We start from the raw sequence: 19,865 nt of genomic DNA on the forward strand, positions 1-19,865 counted from the left end.
GGGCACCTGCAGCAGCCTGACGTCGATCAGAGATCAGAACGTGTTTACGTGCTTTAGAGCTCGCGAGAGGTCGAGGGTCGAGTCCGGAGCACATCTCTCTCTCTCTCTCCTCTGAACGGCTGTGGATCGGACTGCTTGGTGTAAAGCAGGCGAGCGGGGGCGTGTCCTCAGAACGTGTACAGGGATTATTGTAAATCTCCAGACACACCGAAGCCCATCCTCTTTGTTCAGTATGGAAATTCATGCATCGATCTCCATCCGTGTGGATTAAATATTAAACATATTTGTGTGCTGAAAAACGTTTGTGTGGCGTTTGTGTCTCCTTTTACAAAACACTGAAACTTGGCTTTTTTTAATTTAGATTTATTTCCTTTAACATGTCCAATACAATCCACTGAGCATCATTATAGTGTTTTAAAAAAGCATGAATGTGACATGATGGAAAAATGACATGTTTTATAAAAAGATATTCGCAAACTTCATTCAGCGTCATAAACAAAACAATTTATACATCATATTTTAAAAGCTTTATCAACGACTGTATTCAAGTTTCTTTTAGAGTGATCGGACTGTTTTTATATTCTTACAGAAATTGAATTTAGAAGTTACAGGAAACTGAGAAATTGTGAATGTGCAATAATTTAACGTTTATTATTACTTTCAACGTTTTGGGATTTTTCACCTTAAATACAAAGAATCAAAACAAACCGAGCTGTGATTGGATGTTTCCTGTAACTTCACCTGAGACCTTTGGGATCAATTGTTACAATTCGTGAACATTTATTGCAACAAGCTTATTGCTTTAAAAACCTTTCTGAGCTAGTGTCCTCCACTCATCATAATCTACACTGAAAACTGTAACAATCACGTTTTTGGTCATTTAGGGCACTTTTGCTTTGAAGAATCATTTCAAATACACTTTATATAGATTCTATTTTTAAATGAATGTGGGGGGGGAACAAAACAGCGAGAGATTCAGAAAGGCAGCGATGACGCAGCATCTCTCCTGTAGTTACGAGCTACTAAAGCCAAAATCATCCTCTAATACAATGTGATCCTTCTTGTACTGAGACTTAACAAAAAGAAAAAACAAAAGAAAAAAACACTGGTTGACCAACAGGACGGTTCACATACAGTGGATTTCAGAGATCAGCTGTAGATCCAGTGGTTGCAGTTGTCTTCCCAGCAGTGAAGCTCGTTCTGACGAAACCACAGAGCAATTTCCCTCTGGGCGCTCTCCACAGAGTCGCTGCCGTGGATCACGTTCCTGTCAACACAAACAGGACACACACAATCACACAAACAGGACAAACAGACACACACACACACAAAAATAGATGTTATTAAACATAATGTTATCTTTTATTTAATGTTCTTTCATTTAGTTGTATGATGTGCACATTGTCATGGATGCAAACAGTCAATTGTGACTGCAGCATAAAAATACGATTCTCGTTTTTTCCCCTCAAGGGAGAAATGAGTCATCTTGGATCTGACCTGCCCACTTCCACGCAGTAGTCTCCTCGGATGGTTCCTGGCAGCGAGTCCGCGGGGTTGGTCTCTCCCAACATCTTACGGGCGGTCTTCGCCACGTCCAGACCCTGCCACACCTGAACAAACAGAGACGCACACGACCTGAGCACAAAGGGTGACGTCACAAAGCAGCGGTGGCACCACACCCTTTACACAACATTGTGGGTCACAAATCTCTGCCTCGTTACATCTTCCTTCTAGGAACTGCTGTGGTATCAATTAAAACCTCAATGCTAAATAAATGAACCAGGATAAAACCCCTTGTGAATCCAGAGGACATGTGTACGTGGAGAAAACGAGCTGAAGAGTCTCACCATTGCAACGACTGGTCCTGAGCCCATGTAGGCGATCAGTGCTCTGAAGAAGGGTTTGCTCCGCAGCTCCGAGTAATGTTCCCTGAGGAGCTCCTCAGACGCCTGATCGGTCAAACACACACAACTCAGAAACAAACTTAGTGTGCACGGTAGTTTTTAAGGGATTCAACAATTTAGAGTGTTTTTTTTAGGGAACTGAAAGACCAACATCCAGCTCACCTGCATCAACTTGAGGCCCACCAGCTTGAAGCCTTTCTTCTCAAAACGCCGCACGATTTCGCCGACCAGCTTCCGCTGCACGCCATCGGGTTTCACAGCGATGAAGGTTCGCTCGTTCACCCCAGTCCACGCTAGAACCAGTTATCATTTGGATAATATGAAAACAAGAAACTCAAACCTGTGTAGTGTTTTAATTGAAATGTCCAACCACAGCACACACAAGACCAAGTACCAGATCCAAAACCAGTGCATTTAATGAAGTAACTTGTATAATGGACTTAAACATCTCCATCACTAACGCAGGAGGTAGTGAGGAAGAAGCAGGTGTCACACACAGTTAACTTTCAAACCTCCACATGCAGCAGAGCTCACACAGGTTTCAACTACATGCATCTGCAGAGCTTGTGTTGTCGTATCTGAGTTTTGAGCCAATTGTTAGATTAGTAAATGCTTCTCACAGACTTGTAATATATCCTGACTCTGGCTGCAGAATAGTCTGTACCACCTGAAGGAACCTCTCATGCCCTGAATGAACAACTCCCACACCCTGAATGAACCTCTAACAATCTGAAGGAACAACTCCCAAGTTGAAGGAACCTCTCACACCCTGAAGAAACCTCACTTTCTGAAGGAACCTCTCAAACACTTAAGGGACTATTAACACTCTAAAGGAACCCCTCAAACTCTGAAAGAACCTCTAACACTTTGAAGGAACCCTTCACACCCCGAAGGAACCTCTAACACTCTGAAGGAACCGATCACACCCTGAATGAACGTCTAACACTCTGAAGGAACCGATCACACCCTGAATGAACGTCTAACACTCTGAAGGAACCCTTCACACCCTGAAGGCACCTCTAACACTCTGAAGGAACCCTTCACACCCCAAAGGAACCTCTAACACTCTGAAGGAACCGATCACACCCTGAATGAACGTCTAACACTCTGAAGGAACCTCTAACACTCTGAAGGAACCCTTCACACCCTGAAGGAACCCCTCACACCCTGAAGGAACCGATCACACCCTGAAGGAACCTCTAACACTCTGAAGGAACCCATCACACCCTGAAGGAACCTCTCACACTCTGAAAGAACCCATCACACCCTGAATGAACGTCTAACACTCTGAAGGAACCCCTCACACCCTGAAGGAACCGATCACACCCTGAAGGAACCTCTCACACTCTGAAGGAACCTCTCACGCCCTGAAGGAACCTCTCACACTCTGAAGGAACCTCTCACACTCTGAAGGAACCTCTCACGCCCTGAAGGAACCTCTAACACTCTGAAGGAACCTCTCACACCCTGAAGGAACCTCTCACACCCTGAAGGAACCTCTCACACTCTGAAGGAACCTCTCACACTCTGAAGGAACCTCTCACGCCCTGAAGGCTCCACTTTAGTTCCGCTTGGTGTGTCTCACCAGATCCTTCAATCCGTGGACGTTTAACCACCAGATCTTCAGCCTCCCTCAGATTTCCCTGTGACCTTTTTTTCGGCCCCATTGCAGAGCTCCTCCCGCAGCAGCCAATCAGATCCCACCGTTCCCAACCGGACCTATTAATAAGCCGATGAATCATCTCTCTTCCCTGCGAGGAGAAAACCATGGACCGCAGAGCTAGTGGATTAGCATCTCGCCGGTGTGTCAGTGGAGCCGCATGCTAATGCTAACACGTCTGTCCCTGCAGTCTGCGTGTTGTTAGTCACGTGTCTCACTCATGATCGACTCCACTCGTGTTAAACACACATTAGTCACTGTTAGTTAAAGTTCTTGAAGGTTCTCCTGCCTCCATGGTCGCTCCCTCTCTGGAGCAGCAGCTAGCCGAGGAGTGGCTCTCCCTCTTTGGGCACTGCGAGCTCATGATCCGCCGAGACAACCGAAGAACCGCGACCGACATGAAGACACCACCCACCTGACTGGAAGACGTGAGCGAGCACGGACAGAAACAGACAGATCATGTCGGTGGATGGACGGAGCAGCACAGACACACGCTGCTTGAGGCGGAAGTGGACGAGGGGGACGTAGACGCTTACGTTGCTATGGAACGTGCAGCCAATCACATCCGAGCTGAGGAAGCTCCCTCACCGCCGTAAAGCGACCAAAGTTGACGTGATGAAATGAAATGAATATCATTTTATACAGTGAGACAAATTAAGTCAGGGTTGTTTACTTGCTAACACGAGAAGTACTTATAATAATAAAAATAAAAAGCAAATTATTATATTAGTGTTATTAATAGTAATAATAATACATAACCTGAGTTGATAGTATATCAATTGCACAGGAATGTTTACGTTATCCAGCGAGCCATTTTTTGTAAAACCCGTTAAACCCATTTAATGACAGTAAAAAATACATCTTTCACTACTGCTGATACACGGCATCGCCATCTTTGGAAGTCGGAGATCGTGAGGTTCCTCCGATTTGAGTGTGTGGGGGGGGGGGAGTTTGTAATTCTGAGCTCTGAGGTGTATTGGTACGCAGCATATGTTCAAAGATGGACGACATGACAGCTCCTCAAAAGTGAAGCCGAGGCATAGCCTTACTGCTACAAGGTTGAGATGGGTATATGATTCAATCATAAGATACTGCATTTTATTTTACCTCAGATTTATTAACACATCTCACACATACACATGACACACAGAGAAACCCTGCTGCAGATGACATTTGTTTGAGTCCAGGACTTATCAGGACTTTGCCCTGAAGGCTTCCAGTGTTCTTGGCCAGAAGGATTTCAACGCGTCTGTCAACACTGATTTGGTCCAAAATGTCCAAGATTAGTGAACCACAGTCGAGCAGGAGAATCACACCGCGGTCCCCTCTTTGCTCTGCCTCGCTTGCTCCTGACTGCGGAAATAGTCTTTGTTGAGCCGGACATCCCTCTTCAGAGGTAAGATGGGCTCTTCTGTCAGCACGCGGCCTGTTGCTTTCTTGTGCTGGGCCAGCAGCATGGCGCGGAGCAGGGGGGGGTAGGGGACGTAGCGCACCGGCGGCTCAGGGAGCGGCTCAAAGTCTGTGAACTGCTGCTCTTCGTGTTTGGGAATCAGGCGCCAGTCGTGGTACATCACCTTGTCCACCTCCTTGACCTCGCTCTCCTGTTTCCCTGCCGAGCACAAATCACAACAAAGTTAGAGATAGATCACTTATTGTTTCTTATTTTATGTGCACCAATTTAAGACTTCTGGGTGAGAACTCTCGGTTAAAGAATCATTGCATCCCGTGTAATTTTGGTAATCGCCCTCTCCAACTGGGATTTTGATCATCACCTGATAGTGATAGGGTCCAGTCTTACCTTTGGTGGTGAGGATCCCCCACGCCTTTCCATGATCCATGTTCTACAAACCACAAGAAACCAGTTGTACGTGATTACGGGACATATCATTGTCGCTTTTCTACATGTATTTCCATAACAATATGCAGAGGTTACAGTCTGTAACAGTGAGTGGATGTGTCCAGCTCTCACCTCAGCAGTGTAGTCCACCTTGACCTTGGTGATCTGCCAGTAGCTTGGCTCAGTGTGGTCCTCCAACCAGGACTTCCGGGTGAAGAGGCGCCCGACTCCGAACATCCTCATGGACGCAAGCAAGGAGAAGAGGCGGCTCTCCTTTCGGACATCTGCCCAAGCCAGCACGGGCAGCATCTTCCCCGTGAGAGGACGCTTCATCGTCTCGTAGTCCAGGGCGTACTTCTGGGAGTCCCGCGGCCGGGACTTGAGCTCTCTGTACGCCCGGATCTTCCGAGCCATTTCGGCGATGAGCCGGAGTTGCTTTTTCTTCACCATGACTGTGTGGCGTTAAACCTGCTCCTCCACGAGCCCGACGTGTGTCCTGCAAGAGAGGAATTTCATTTAGTTACATGTGAACTGCTAGATCTTCTCCCTGCTGGTAACAGAGGAAACAAACTCCCACAATATTCGAGTCCATCATCATGATAAATGTCGCATCGTTGTTGTTTTAACTTTTAAGACTGATTTTAGCTCCTGAGTGAAGGTTGAGGTTTAAAAGGTTCTTAATGAGCAGAGTGACGAACGGCCGAACAATAGATCAATGTTCATAATATAAATAAAAACATTTGACACAACTGTGATCGATCCATTATGTGATTAAATCTGATGCATTATGTATTATATTGGATCGTTATATAAATATTTGATTTCTTATATTGCTACTAATAAGTGATATTCCGATAAATACTGATATTGATTATTGCTCAGCCTGAGCACGAACACACTGACAGCCCTGCTGTACCGAAGCTAACCTGAGCTAGCCGTTAGCTGCTGTTAGAGGCTAAAAACAACTTAGAGAGACGCGTCATACACTGAGGACAAAAGATCGAGTTTGACGAACTGTCGCTGAACTATCGATACTTTTAAATAACCACTTAAAGCTGAAATACCTGAAGGTCTGTGTGTGAGTGGGACTTGACCTCAGCAGTGCTGCTCCGCTCTGCGGTCCGCACGCGAAACTGTTCCGTGTGAACCGGTGTCGTACTTTTGTTCCGCAGGAGGGAATTTAGAGAGCATTTAATTTAAGTGTTATCAGACAAAATATTGATTATTATAGTAGATTATATTATATCATATATTTTGTGGGGAAACTCTCAATAAGAATTCATAACGTATGCTCCAAATAATGTATCATGTGAAAAGGGCTCTTGAATTGTTTCTTGTTTTGATGCTGATTGGTCAATGGAAGCATCTTCAATCATCTCTTCATAATAATTGAACTGATGAAGATCAAAATAATTAAGAAATGTATTTATTTAACAGCCACACTTTACTTAGAATTAGTTGTAAAAAATCAAAAAAGAATTGCGACATTTTCGATAAGATTGTAGGAAATGCAAATAGCTCTTTTCGACTATTGAGCTTCTTCTTTGTGAATTATTGCATCAATTTATGTGATGATTATATTGAATAGAATGTATTTAAAGTTAGGTTACATTGGATTTATTTTCACTCTGCTCTTTTTGGATTCCATAGAGTAGAACCCCACCTCTTGTTTTCAATAGTTTAGGATCTGGAGTCAACAAAGCTGCAGTCGATCTAATTAAGTCCTTTCTGCATATGTTTATTAAGCATTCATTTTATTTTCAGCTGAAATCATGCTGATCGGGGTTATACAGGAAAAGGCCAGTAAAGTCCTTCACATACAGTATTGTTAATATGACACATTATAGAAGAGACACTTAGAATTTTCTTATTTACATTACAACAGTTAGAAAAAGTGCTTGGATGCATTGATGTGAAGAAAAATAACAGTTTAAATTTAAAAAAAAAAAAAAATCAGCTGCTGGACTACAACTAACCAGTGTGTGGTTACATCACTGGATCTACAAAGAGGGATTTCTGACTAACTCATTGCACAACTGGAATGTAACACTACTCATGGCCGTTAAGTGTGGTCCTCTGTCACGTCACTGCTGCTGCTGTGCCAGTGTCTCAGGGATGGCACCCAGATACACCCGTTCCTCCAGGAAACCCTCATCACAGAAGATAATTGCATAGTACCATAAAAGTTTGTGTGCATCTACTTAGGCTAAATAAACTGATCAGAGACTGAGGCGGCAGTCTACAAACTGTGTAGCCTCAACCTCTACTCAAACACTATTATTATACTGATATTGTTATAGTTGGGTACTCTAATAGAAAAACTATAGTTTATATCTGACCCATGTCACTAATTTAATATCAATTCAGACTAAAATTGACCTTTTGAAACCGCTCAAAAATGTTTTCAAAGACCTCAAGAGAAATGTTGCAGATCCCTCAGGTGACAGTCTGTCTGTTGCGGTTATGCTTCAATAAGTTATGATTGTTACCAGACACTAGCACAATATTTAAACTGTGTTTTGAGCCACATAGAACTTTTAGGAATACACAAAAAGATCTAAAGAAAAGAGCTGAGAATTATTTTCTCTGCAGAAGCCGTGACATAAGTTTATGCACTGAAAGTTTGTAATAATTGAAATCCATGGTAATCAAATTCAAGCTGAGCACAGCAGATGTTCCCCTAACCCCTTTCTACAGTCACGTTTCAGGCCAGGAGGGGCTGAGTGTACGATACTGAAGTGATGACAGTAGCATTCAATTCTAATTCAGTGAATCAAGAGCAGTTGTTAAGGACAGAGATCGAAGAAGGCCTTTGGTAAAAACAAAACAAAAGAACAATTGCATAAAAACGTTAAACGCTAAAAACTGCTCATAAACTCAAACAAATAAACTACCCTTAAAAAGTTCTAAAATAACAGTAAGATGTAACAGCGATAAAGTTACATGAAAGGTGCGGTGGTCTCATTTCACTGACACACACGAGACAATGTATAATGTATACTGCTTACATTTTGCAGAAAAGTGGAAATTCATAGTTTCTTCAAACTACAAGCAGGACTTTTCAAAGGGAGATTTGAATGTATTAAATATTTAAGTTAAACTGTTTTTTTTTTCCCATTAATGTGATGAGCGATTAGATGTGCTTCAGTTGTTTGGTGATCAAGAGACCGAAAGAAAACAATCATTTAATTGTTGACTTAAAGCTTCAAAGTGCACTCGCGTTCTCTCCACCTCCTCTTATACTTTCTTTAGTTTTTTCTTTTTGACAGTTGCAGTTTTAGAGTCACAGCCGTGACCTGCAAGTTAGAAATCAACTGATCTCACTTTGGAAAAGTAGAAATTGCAGATGCTAGTGAAACAAGCAACAGACAACTGTGATAATGCATGGACAGCGAATAATATAATATTTTTGCATTCAGGATAAAAACATAGAAAATACTTTTACTTTTGTCATTTTTTCACCCCCCCCCCCCCCCCCTTCTTGCAAATATATAAAGATGACGACCAAAACTCTGGATTCATCTTGCTTCAGTGTCACGTTGTACAGTTCTCACCGTAACCACTCCTACACAATGTCGCTCCTCGCCACTGATGAATGGCAACACATTAAGTTAGTTAACACAACAACAGCACATCTTTTCACGCATTACTGAAGCTGGTGTTGGATACTGAGTGCATGAAGAGCATGAAGACATGTGAATGGCATGAGAGAAGATCACAGTATTAAAACGTGCAGGCAGAACTACATCCACCGCCCACACACAGCTCCCTCTGCTCCACCGAGCCTGGTGATTCTCTGCACCACCACGCTAAGCTCGAGGCAGGTAAGTAACACTAGATCAGATAGCGTAGGACTGTAACCTCTGCCAGTGTTTAAGAGGAGGTAGGACTCGAGCCGCCCAGTCATGTCCAGCGGCATCTTTTCCTCTGACAGGCTTCGGGGTCGGACGTGCAACCCTCCGAGTCGCTCTCCGAGGAGGACGGTCCAGCCAAGGGAAGGACAGACAATTGCGAGGAGCACTCGGGCTCATCGGGGGTCTCTTCTACGGCGCCGCTGTTGAGACTGAGCACCCAGCCAAGTTTATTGTGGAGCAACTGACGGAGGCCCGGGGGCAGGGGCAACACGTCCAGGTTGTCTATACAGTCTGGCAGCAGCTGGCGGAGGCGCGCGCAGCAAAGGTAGAGCAGGGAGGTCGGGGCGGAGCAGGACCTGATCACCTTCATGCTGCTTTTGGCTGCTGTGGAGCACGCCATCGGATAAAACCTCTTATTTTGGAGCTCTGTGGCCGCAACACCTGGACCAAGAAGGGTGACAGAAAATGTATTATCAGGATTAATATCTTGTTCCAACGCCAATACTCCTCCGACTCCTCACTAAATACATAGACACCTCCATTGTGTCTGAAAGGTCATCCAGTTCTATGTGGGACGTGAAAGCTGTGCAGGAAAATACTCTCCAGCTCTTTTAGGCACATCAGTGTGCTTCCCAAACAAAGCCAGGGAACTGATATCCATGAGCGTGTGAAATTTGGTGCAGCTTGATTTGAATTAAAAGGGTTAAAAAGTGGCAGTACCAACCTATGCACTTTCGATTCTTGAAGAAAGTAAGAGTGCCGTGCCACGTGTCCAGGTGGACTCCGATGATGGAGCCCTGTCCGAAGCGTGTTGAAAAGTTCATCTTCTCTCCTTTGTGATGCAACAGGCCTGTAAAGAAAGATGTCTAGCTTATATTGTGACCATTGAGCGCAGTCACTGCCTCATTACAATGCATTGTGTTGGTCTTACCTGTGTAAGAGAGACCCCAGCTGTCTGTATCTTTTCCCAACAGGCTGCAGAAGGTGTGTCTGTATTTGTCCAGGTTGACATCACAAGTACCGATGCCAACCATCTGCTCATAAAGACGGAACGAAGAAGAATTCATGAAGCCTTAGTTTTAAACAATCGTTTGTTTATCGAGAAAATGACATGACATAAACAAAAGCAGGCGAATGTAAGGTGGTAGGAAGTCAGAGGTTTACCATGTCGGTTCCATACACTGGAGATGTCATCTTGATTTCCCAGAAGTGCTGTCCCTCAGCCAGCTCCTTGGAGCCGCGGATCGCAGCTGTGCCACAGCTGTATTCAGAGTGGAAGTTCACTTTGCGATTGTCACAGCTCAGTAATGTTGCTGTCGACCGGCTGTTCGAGTCCCACCCCCAGTCAAATTCTAAAAACAATGACAGTCATCATTCCAGGTAACTGTGATGTACGATCATACGGTGGTGTAGCCTGAAATAAACCTTTGAGTTTTAAAATGGGTGATCTTGTACCTTGGTCCTCCTCTCCACAGTGGCAGTCTTTGACTTGGTGGAAACCGCGCAGACGAGGGTTGTAGCTGGTCTCAGCCTGGGAGTCGCAGCCACAGTAGGACTCTCCGGTGACCGGCACTGCGCTGGGGACTGGAGGGACCATCGCTGTGGAAAAGTCTGTCTCAGAGTCTGAGTCACTAAACTTGGGAGCAGGTAGGCAGAAAAAGAAATAGCAAAATCCTCTGTAAGCAACATTGCAGAGCTGATAATGGAATTAAGGCTTTAACATGGAAATCACTTGCTGCACATTTTGAAAGTAAAGGCAAACATTATGGTGAATTCCCCTAAATTATTAGATCTAAAACCAAGCTTGTAAACAACTCAACGTTTAGCTTCAAGCATCAGACATTAGCAACAACAAACACAGATCTGTTAATAATGGCCATGGACAAACTAAAAGCTTTCAGTTTCATCACATGACAACGAAATGGAAACGCACACAATGTCTGACTCTTCAGTTCTGCTCCAGTGCGGTGATCTTTACCTCTAGGCGACCATAACCCCATTCCTCGCTTTCAGAGGCCAACACGAGTGCCCGGGCATCAGCGTCCTGCCGTATCCCCCCCCACACGTATCTCCATGCACGACTGTTCCTGCTTCGTCTGGACATGGCAGCCGCTCAGTTTGTAGAAGGACCCGACAGTCAGATCGGGTTTATTCCAGATGTTGGATGAACAGCATCAGTCCGACTGCTGGAAGACAGGATGACAACATCAGGGTGTGAGAGGCACAGACACTGACAACTGAGGACTTGAGCTTCATCTTGTTGATTTATTGTTTTAACATAAACAATAAAAGGACTATTATCTATATCAATAAATGCATTCACTGCATAAATCCGCCCTCCTCCCCAGTGATTAAAGAGAAGAACACAATTTACACATTTCCTTCTTAGTTCAGGAGGTCGTATGAGACATGTCGTGTCCTGGTTTGTGCAACAACAACAACAAACCACACAAAACAGCAACACACACATCAACCTAAACGCTTGACTGTTTTTGGCCTGGACACATTTCTCATGTCTTTACCTTCATCTGTGAATCTTAAATGAACCTTTAACGTGCAGATGTTTTCCAAACCAGCTGTTGTTGGTCCAGCTGGGCTAGGCTAGGCTAACGTTAGCATCTTGAAGCGAATGCATTAACATGTTAGCGAGATTCCAACAAGGTCAGAGGCGTCACAGTTCATGTCAGCCTGCGGGTTTCGAAGTGTGTGTACACGGCCCAGTCCCCTGCAGCGTGTCGCTGACTGGTGTGTGTCCGCGGTTTGTGTCGCGAAAAAGGAAGCTCGAAGGCGCAACAACCCGCGTAGAGCGGCTAGTGAGTTAGCTTCCGTTAGCATGCTACTGCTAGGAGCGCTGGATAAATAAATAAAAAAGAAAGATGGCGCTCACGTTACCTGCTTGTTGTTCACAACCAGCTCGAAGGTACAAACTGCTGAGAAGCTGCTGCACGAAGGAGCCGCTCGCTACCCGGACCAGACGAAGCAGCAGCGGGCGGAGCTGCGCTTCCCCGTGACCTACTTACCATGAGACCCGAGAAACCAACAACAAGCCCCGCTGCTGCTCTGGGATCAGTCTGCACAGGAAGTTCCTAGGAAACAGCTCACAGGTGCAAGAGTTCTTCTCTTACTTTGCACAAGTAAAGACACAAATACAACATGTAAAAATAACACACTAAAGTTCTTCATTCAAAATAACACAAGAGCAAGAGTTAGTCACAAACTTTGCACAAGTAAAAATACAAATAGAACACTTCAAAATGAACCAATACAGTTTTTCAAATTCTTTCAAATAAAAAAGTGCAAGAATTATTCACAAACATACATTACGTTTTACACAAGTAAAAGCACATATACAACACTTTAAAATAACACAAAGTTCTTCAAACAAGAGAACACAAGTGCAAGAATTATTCACAAACTTCATACAAAACTTTTCAAATAAAAAAACATTTCTGATCTCTCAAATCCTGAATATTTGACTTAGACCAAGAAAATGAAGCAACTTCTTTGAGGCCCAATCGAATCGAATGATGATTTACTGTCCTCTGTGGTATAAAGGTAAACGCCCCAATGGGAGAGTTGTCATTTTCTTGATCAGCACAATAATTCGCCACAGGCTCCATAATGAATCAACTCCTGCTGCTCTGGAGTGACTCACCAGTTTGCAGATCCTGTCCAGCACCAGGTCTGCTGGTCTCTGTGCTGATGGTGCAGTGGCCAGGGGCGTAGTCGTTGGCAGCATCCTCCTCGCCAGAGATCAGCTCCCAGTGGGCCCCAGTGTGCTCGTCACACGCCAACATTCAAACATGCACGAGACATGACTCAGACATTAGAGACCAGTTCCAAACATTATATTTATAGTCTGATTTGTTTCTATGAAGTGGATTTAGACTCTGACTGCAAAGAGAATAAGAAACTAGAGAGCTCTATGCTGCCACCATATTTGGACTTGGAAAAGTTATAAAAACAAAACCGCATCTTTTATGACAATCTTTCATGTAGAGAAGAGAATCCAGTCAAATATTTGATGAACACTAAACAGATCTCAAAAGTATGTAAAAGATTTTTCGCTTTTCCATTGTGAGTTAACTGCTTAAGACTGTGAGAAGTCTGAAGGTTGCTGTTGCTGTAAATCGACTAATCCCATTGGTAGACATTCAATGAATTGACAAATACGTTCTGGAGGAGGTTGAATTTTATTTGGAAATCTGACAGGCATGGCTGAACAGTGACCTCTCACCTTAAACAAAAAAAACAAAGAAGACAGCAGCACTACAAGTAAACGATACTAGTGTTTGAGAATGTCATATTAAACATAAATCCACTTGCACGCATTACACACTCAAGTCATTCTCATATACTCACACACACACACACACACACACACAAACAAACTCCAAGTCAACATGTGGACATCTCCCATTAATAATCACACTACATCCAGAGGAATTCAAAGCACTTTGAACAATTACCCACAGTGCGATTAATCTAACTATACACAGATAATTTATATGTATTTTTATGTATATAGGGTATTTTAATATTAACAGTATTCCATTAAGACAGTTTCATTGAGTCAAAATCGTCATAGCTTTCCATAAATAGTGAAAAAAATATGTCTTGACAGCTCCTGAATCAAAAATGGTCCCGAAAAAGAACATGAAAAAATAAAATACCAATGTGCACGATTTTTTCAGCAGTTTCAAAACAGAGAATTACAATCAAAACCACCAACAGAAAACAAAAAACAAAAAGGAGGGGAATGGGCAGAGGGGTATACATTTATACTCACACCCACAGCACAGACTGGTTACTACATTTACAGAAGTGAAGGGACTCTGGATCACTGTACAGGTTAAGATCAGACAACATATCAGGCAGACTGTCCACACATCATCCCACAACAACCAATACATCTTCATGCCCGTACTGTTCACGAAGGACCTGACACAACTGGATGGCTTTAAACAATATGGATAGATCACATCTACTGAGGACAGAGCTGTCAAAAGTCGACTGCCGACATGTTTTTGTTGCCATCCCATCCTGTCAGACCCGCGAGGTGTAATGGAAGTAGGTGAAAATCTCCTATTTGTTCTTGCTGCTTGGATATGGAATGAATGAGATGGTGTTTGATGCAGACACTTTATTTTGTAGATAGGATGAGGGCCACAATAAGGCCATAAAGCCCCAGCACCTCAGCGAAGATCAGGATCAAGATCATGCCCACGAAGAGCCGGGGCTGCTGGGCGGTGCCTCGAACACCGGCGTCGCCCACGATTCCAATGGCGAACCCGGCCGCCAAACCGCTCAGACCCACGCTCAGCCCGGCCCCGAGATGCAGGAAACTCCTGTAAGAGAGAGAGAAGTTCCGTTAGTGTACAAGGTCATACTGTCTGAAACATACAGCTTGTTATCAACAGTGGTTCAAGTCAGGAGAGGCTGACTGTTTGATGTCTGACAGATTTCAGGTGGGGGTAGCAACAAATCCATCTGATGACCCGAATATAAATCAGAGCAAAGAATTAAAAGCAATTTAAATCAGCACAATGTCAGTTTTAGAAAGAAACAGCACCCCCTGCAGCCGCACAAGGTAATTCATTCTGTTGGGCACTGTGAGTGATTAAGTCTTTTTCATGTAGAGAAAAAACAAAGCCTGGAGATCCGACTGTACCCATGATCCCCAGTGTTCTGAACCAGCAGAGCTGTCACTGGAACAAAAAATTCACCCATCTCTTTAGAATTCTTCATAATGTAAAAGTTTCCTCGCTGAATATCGGAGATTCATGGTACTATTCAGTTTCACAAGTGTCACGGGAGAATCAACCTGCTCATGAAAGTCACATCGAGTGAGAACAGATGTTGAGGGTGAGGAGTGGAAATGAAAGAGGAAACAGTTTAAAGCTGTTTTGAGGTAGAAAGTAACATAATGTATGGTGGTTCAAATATATATAATTACTTTCTTTCATGGGGTCTCACCCTCATGTAAACCCTCGTATAACATAACATTCAAAAGATAAAATATGTATTATATTAGTATGTTTGTGAGTTAAGGAGCTGGCAGGTTGCAGGTTCATCTCACTTGTAAAGGGTGATCTTCTCGTTGATGTTGTTTGCTATCAGCACAGCCACCACTAGCCCATAGATGGCTATGATACCCGCCATGACCACGGGGATGATGGACTTCATGATGAGCTCTGGCCGCATCACCGACATGGCAGCGATCCCTGTGCCACTCTTCGCTGTCCCGTACGCAGCTCCCAATGCTGAGTAAGAAAGAGGAGAGTTTGTGTTAGTGAAACAATACAAAATATTCAACTGCTGTTATTCTCTCAACCCAGAAATTCCAATAAAAGAACGAGCACTGAAAAGTGGGCAGGATAAACTATATATAAAGATGGACAACATGCCTGCGCCCCAAAAAGTGATGCCAAAGCATCTCGCGCGCCACCTGGTGGCTGGATCATAAATCCAGAGACACGGACCAAAATGAAGATTAAAAATACTTGAAAATAATGTTTTCTCAAAGATGGTTTCTGTCATTTAAAGCAGCTCTTCTCACATGGATATATGTACAAGTGTGTATTTTTCTGCTAAGTTTGGTTTTAATTTCGTTCTTCGATGCTACAAAAATTATGTGAAATGTCTTGATTGACAGCTTAGACTCATGAATGTGTGAGCATGTGCACCTCATTACCGTGGCTCCATCCTATAAATACCACTCCGCAGATTCTGGCTAGAAATGTGCAACGTGTTAGTTTTCACATCTGGAGGAGACGCCATGACCGAGCAACAGAAAGTATTCTGTTTCGCTCCGGACAGGACAAGTACAGTATTTAATTTTCATATCACACAGAGCCCATCGGGTGGTTTACGCCCTGTTTGTCCCCTGTATTGGTTCATGTCATCATTTGACACAAAGTAATAGTTGACCGGCATCGAAGGAGAAATTAATGCAATCTTCCTGGGGAGCATGGAAATGCAAAAGCCAATTACTGGTTATTATTCATGGGCTTCGATGACAACGAGAAACTCTGAACACACAACACAGGCGCACAATGAAGACCCGCTAGAGAGAATAAAAATAAATAAAATTCACACGATTAAGCCTTCATCTCTTCTGACTTGCTGCCGTGGGTGTGTTGACACATTCGAGGGTTTTGGATAATAAGCACTGTGTTAATAAGCAACCGAGCATTTTCTCTAATAGTTTAACTGCTTCTCATCAGGCAACACAAGGATATTTTGGATCTGTATTGGCTTCAAATTAAAAAGGGGTTTGTCTTCTGATTGCTTTTCTTTGCAATGGACTACGGGTCACCTCTGCACTGCCTATTCCCCCTGGTGTCTTTAAAAGGTGCTACAGTCACAGCTGCAGCTCTACACAGATATCTTATGCTTGACTGAGTTTTCTTGTGAAATGTTAAGGAAGGATCATATTTCCCTTATCTACTTCCCTAAAGGTTACATCAGGGCCTCCGCTCTGTACAACTGAAACCTTTAAGAAATCCTAGACTGACTCCACTGTGAGGAAACAACATTTATGACACTACACTAACAAACATGGAGATTATGGGCGAGTGGATTTTGATCTAAAGCTCAAATTAAACTCTGTTACCAAGGTGTGGTTGTGTGATAGTAGTCTGTGTTACTGGTATAAATGTTATTAGAAACTATTTAGGCCTCATCCTCTTATTTTATAGATATGAAACCTATATGATTAATTTTCAGTGCCAGCAGCCACGCTGATTAAATAACAAACATTTATAAAATACTAGTTATTAATATTTTGTCAGCAGCAGAAAAGTTATACAGATTTCTGCATCACAGAATATCAGCATCTAATCAAATGACAAGGCGATTAGGTGTTAATGAGAAGCAAAAGCTAGTACTCGCCAGTATTTTGAATTTAACTTGAATGGAAAGACTCAACCTGATAACTTTAATGAGGTAAATTGCAGTTTGACCACTACTGACAAATTATTTTTTATTTCTTACAGCCTTTATACTAAATGTGAGCAAATAGACAAAGTCTGTGCAGGACCATCTCAGAGGGAAGTGGATTTTGAAGCAACAGACACCTTTGGCATAGGCAATACAAAAAAGATGAGTGTAAGGGGAAATGTATTGAGGTTTAATTACAGACACACTGATCCAGTTGGGTGTGAGCCAGGCTGTGATATTAAATTCAGAGTCTTTTCAGGGTCATTCTAAAAATTGAGTTGCATTCAACCGGGCCCTGGTACCTCAGCATCACCTGGACTTACGTTGCATTAAATAACGGATTTGATTTTCGAGCAGAAGAGCACTGGTATTGGATCACTTCTCTGTTTTGCTGATAACCCCGAGCAGAGGTTCTGCATATTGGGAGAGAAATATCTGTATCGGTGCATCTCTAGATTAATGTTAGAACTCCAGTCTGCTACCGAAATGTTCAGCAGTAAACCAAAGGCTCAATACCTGTCTATTTATATATTGATGATGAACGGTGCAAGTATCCTGAGGCGAGACACAATTGCTTGACCTCAGGTTTGTAACAAGTTTAAAACCCACAACCTTCACTCAGGGGCTGAGAATCCATCTTTAAACTTACAAGGAAACAATAACGGGGACATTTATCGAGGTAATTATCGATATCCACTGAATTTCTGTCAACATCAAGTCATCAGTGACTTCCAGGATATGCAGACAGTTGTGTGTGTGTGTGGGTGTGTGGGTGTGTTTGTGTGTGTGTGGTTTCTACCCCCCCGTCCCTCAGCAGCCATGTGACACACTGGATGTACCCTGCCTCCAACATGAATGAATGGACGGATTTTCCCTTTAAAATGCACCAGACTGACGTGTGTAGGCCCAGGCCTTCATATGATCCGGATAGGAAGCAACGGTACAGCAGGAGGAGGAAGAGGATCAACCCTGCTTCTCTAACAATCCGTGGATGGTCGCATTTGCTGTAAATTTCACAAAATGCCGGCAGATTACAGGGAGCAGCTGCCACCTCGGCGAGGCTCTGCGTCACCAGCGGACGTGGCTCCAGCTCGACCCCGGGGGTTGGGTGAGGAGGCCGGGGAGGAAGGGTGAGGAGGCAAGCGAGGAAAAGGTAAAGTGGGCCGCTCGGACACCTCCCCCCTCCTCATCCTCATGCCACCGCCTCGCTGACAGGTACGTGCGAACCGTGACCGACCGACCGGGCAGGCCGACTCCCGAAACCCGCCCGCTTCTCTACCGACAGCACCCGCGGGTTGTCACCCGCTACTTAAGCCCAAACAGACAGGGGGTGAACCGGGGGAGGGAGGGAAGGAGCTCGGGTAGTTACCGCTGAACACCATGGCCGCGGTGGCTCCCATCACGGCGAAGAAAGGCGAGTACTCGGGGCTCTCCTGGCTACTCATTCTCGCTCTTCTCTCTCGCGGGGCGACGGACACAGCTACACGGACAGACTTTCTTCTTGTTGGAGGAGGGGGCTCGGTCCGGTGGTTCTATCCCGCAGGCGGCTGTGGGCAGGTGGGGAACGTGGAGAGCGGGTCGATGGCGGAGCTTCTTTCCAGAGGCAGTACCGGGTCTTCAGGAAGAAAATGGCGAAACGGAAAAAGTCACATGACCGACAGCCCCGGACGCGTCTATTCCCGCGTACGTGGGGGTGGCCGACACGAAGAGGCATCCGCTATCCAACCCTTGTTCTTTCTCAATCGCATCTATCAAATATCCCGGAGAGCTTTTTCTCACGCGTCAGAGACTTTCACATGAAATACACAAGCACGTAAACTCCTTAAACTAATGGATGTTTAAATTGTGATTTTTTTTTTTTTTTTACGGGGCGCGTGTTGTGGTATGTTCTGCTGCAAGTGCACTGACTGCGGTTGAATCGCTTGAAGTCACTTCACGCTGACGTATTAATTATAATTAGTCACATAAATAGTACAAATCAACCATTAAACACATTGTTTTTAATAATGAATAATAAGAAAAATACCCACAACAACAAATAAAAAGTGCAACACAGGAAACCCAGAGAGCCTGCGATCAGGAGACATCCATCTTTTATTATATCATATGTTTGTTTTTAAATCAGCATGGCAGCTGCAGGTTCATTTGAATCCACATGTGAGGCCCCTGCACGTGTCAGACAAATTCAAACAGACTTGATGAGTGACTTCACCGGAGCTGCTTTTCTCAAGGTGACACTGTCAAGAAGAAATGGACGATTCCTAGTGTCTGTCAGATAAAGGGACATTTCACCTCATCTCCTAATCTGTTTGTACCTTAATGGGCAGATTGTGTATCTAGTTCACATCTTAATACCTAATATAGTTTCCTAAAATATATATTTCACCCTCAGCCAGTCTCTGTGACTTTTACAGTTTACGTCGCCTACATTTTACCTGTTTTTACACATATATTAGTTTTGATATATTATTATCCTTACACTTTAGAATAGCATTTTATTTATTACTTACTGATTCCTATTTTGCCTATTGCTGCTGTGATATGGCACATTTCCCCATTGTGGGACTAATAAAGGATTATCTTATTTTATCAAATCATTGAAGTTTAAAATCTGACACCAGTTTTGATTTGACTGAGGTCTCTGCATGGTTGCTCTGTGTCCTGTTTTG

The 19,865-nt window shown here is 43.8% G+C and overlaps 4 protein-coding genes across 8 annotated transcripts; all 4 read right to left on the reverse strand.

The window, feature by feature from the left end:
• Positions 1 to 347: 347 nt before the first annotated feature.
• On the reverse strand, positions 348 to 4,089 carry nme3 (NME/NM23 nucleoside diphosphate kinase 3). 2 transcript variants are annotated; one of them, XM_053443035.1, is made up of 5 exons: positions 3,980 to 4,089; positions 2,067 to 2,197; positions 1,848 to 1,949; positions 1,498 to 1,610; positions 348 to 1,267 (listed from the first exon to the last, which is right to left on the reverse strand). In XM_053443035.1, the coding sequence occupies exons 1-5, from the start codon at positions 4,023 to 4,025 to the stop codon at positions 1,150 to 1,152; spliced, it is 510 nt and encodes a 169-aa protein (XP_053299010.1). In that variant the 5' UTR covers positions 4,026 to 4,089; the 3' UTR covers positions 348 to 1,149. The 2 variants fall into 2 exon arrangements, with proteins under 2 accessions (XP_053299010.1, XP_053299011.1); XM_053443036.1 differs by lacking the exon at positions 3,980 to 4,089 and adding an exon at positions 3,490 to 3,961.
• A 571-nt stretch (positions 4,090 to 4,660) lies between these two features.
• On the reverse strand, positions 4,661 to 6,537 carry mrps34 (mitochondrial ribosomal protein S34). Its single transcript, XM_053443034.1, has 4 exons — positions 6,466 to 6,537; positions 5,534 to 5,897; positions 5,363 to 5,405; positions 4,661 to 5,173 (listed from the first exon to the last, which is right to left on the reverse strand). The coding sequence occupies exons 2-4, from the start codon at positions 5,849 to 5,851 to the stop codon at positions 4,875 to 4,877; spliced, it is 660 nt and encodes a 219-aa protein (XP_053299009.1). The 5' UTR covers positions 5,852 to 5,897; positions 6,466 to 6,537; the 3' UTR covers positions 4,661 to 4,874.
• Positions 6,538 to 7,118: 581 nt separating this feature from the next.
• On the reverse strand, positions 7,119 to 12,986 carry spsb3a (splA/ryanodine receptor domain and SOCS box containing 3a). 4 transcript variants are annotated; one of them, XM_053443037.1, is made up of 8 exons: positions 12,911 to 12,986; positions 12,148 to 12,379; positions 11,234 to 11,441; positions 10,711 to 10,891; positions 10,420 to 10,607; positions 10,187 to 10,289; positions 9,980 to 10,105; positions 7,119 to 9,696 (listed from the first exon to the last, which is right to left on the reverse strand). In XM_053443037.1, the coding sequence occupies exons 3-8, from the start codon at positions 11,357 to 11,359 to the stop codon at positions 9,305 to 9,307; spliced, it is 1,116 nt and encodes a 371-aa protein (XP_053299012.1). In that variant the 5' UTR covers positions 11,360 to 11,441; positions 12,148 to 12,379; positions 12,911 to 12,986; the 3' UTR covers positions 7,119 to 9,304. The 4 variants fall into 4 exon arrangements, with proteins under 4 accessions (XP_053299012.1, XP_053299014.1, XP_053299013.1 ...); XM_053443039.1 differs by having other exon boundaries at positions 11,234 to 11,438; positions 12,148 to 12,978; XM_053443038.1 differs by lacking the exons at positions 12,148 to 12,379; positions 12,911 to 12,986 and adding an exon at positions 11,778 to 12,094.
• Positions 12,987 to 13,429: 443 nt separating this feature from the next.
• Positions 13,430 to 18,853, reverse strand: atp6v0ca (ATPase H+ transporting V0 subunit ca). The gene is made up of 3 exons (XM_053442844.1): positions 18,566 to 18,853; positions 15,335 to 15,518; positions 13,430 to 14,603 (listed from the first exon to the last, which is right to left on the reverse strand). Exons 1-3 carry the CDS (start codon positions 18,639 to 18,641, stop codon positions 14,399 to 14,401), a joined length of 465 nt encoding a protein of 154 aa, XP_053298819.1. The 5' UTR covers positions 18,642 to 18,853; the 3' UTR covers positions 13,430 to 14,398.
• Positions 18,854 to 19,865: the final 1,012 nt, after the last annotated feature.

This window comes from Pleuronectes platessa, chromosome 16 (assembly GCF_947347685.1).
Source record: "Pleuronectes platessa chromosome 16, fPlePla1.1, whole genome shotgun sequence".
Lineage (NCBI taxonomy): Eukaryota > Metazoa > Chordata > Actinopteri > Pleuronectiformes > Pleuronectidae > Pleuronectes > Pleuronectes platessa.

Excerpts from the sequence above, each read along its gene's own strand:
- nme3 (XM_053443036.1), bottom strand. The coding sequence starts at position 3,673 with ATGGTTTTCTCCTCGCAGGGAAGAGAGATGATTCATCGGCTTATTAAT. Across the intron at positions 2,198-3,489 it reads TCCACGGATTGAAGGATCTG|CGTGGACTGGGGTGAACGAG; the intron begins GTGAGACACACC and ends AACTGGTTCTAG. Across the intron at positions 1,611-1,847 it reads CAGGACCAGTCGTTGCAATG|GTGTGGCAGGGTCTGGACGT; the intron begins GTGAGACTCTTC and ends CTGTTTGTTCAG.
- mrps34 (XM_053443034.1), bottom strand. The coding sequence starts at position 5,851 with ATGGTGAAGAAAAAGCAACTCCGGCTCATCGCCGAAATGGCTCGGAAG. Across the intron at positions 5,406-5,533 it reads AGGTGGACTACACTGCTGAG|AACATGGATCATGGAAAGGC; the intron begins GTGAGAGCTGGA and ends TGTGGTTTGTAG. Across the intron at positions 5,174-5,362 it reads GGGGATCCTCACCACCAAAG|GGAAACAGGAGAGCGAGGTC; the intron begins GTAAGACTGGAC and ends TGTGCTCGGCAG.
- spsb3a (XM_053443037.1), bottom strand. The coding sequence starts at position 11,359 with ATGTCCAGACGAAGCAGGAACAGTCGTGCATGGAGATACGTGTGGGGG. Across the intron at positions 10,106-10,186 it reads CTGGGGTCTCTCTTACACAG|GCCTGTTGCATCACAAAGGA; the intron begins GTAAGACCAACA and ends CTTTCTTTACAG. Across the intron at positions 9,697-9,979 it reads CAAGAATCGAAAGTGCATAG|GTGTTGCGGCCACAGAGCTC; the intron begins GTTGGTACTGCC and ends TTCTTGGTCCAG.
- atp6v0ca (XM_053442844.1), bottom strand. The coding sequence starts at position 18,641 with ATGAGTAGCCAGGAGAGCCCCGAGTACTCGCCTTTCTTCGCCGTGATG. Across the intron at positions 15,519-18,565 it reads CGCGGCCATGGTGTTCAGCG|CATTGGGAGCTGCGTACGGG; the intron begins GTAACTACCCGA and ends TTTCTTACTCAG. Across the intron at positions 14,604-15,334 it reads GAGAAGATCACCCTTTACAA|GAGTTTCCTGCATCTCGGGG; the intron begins GTGAGATGAACC and ends TCTCTCTTACAG.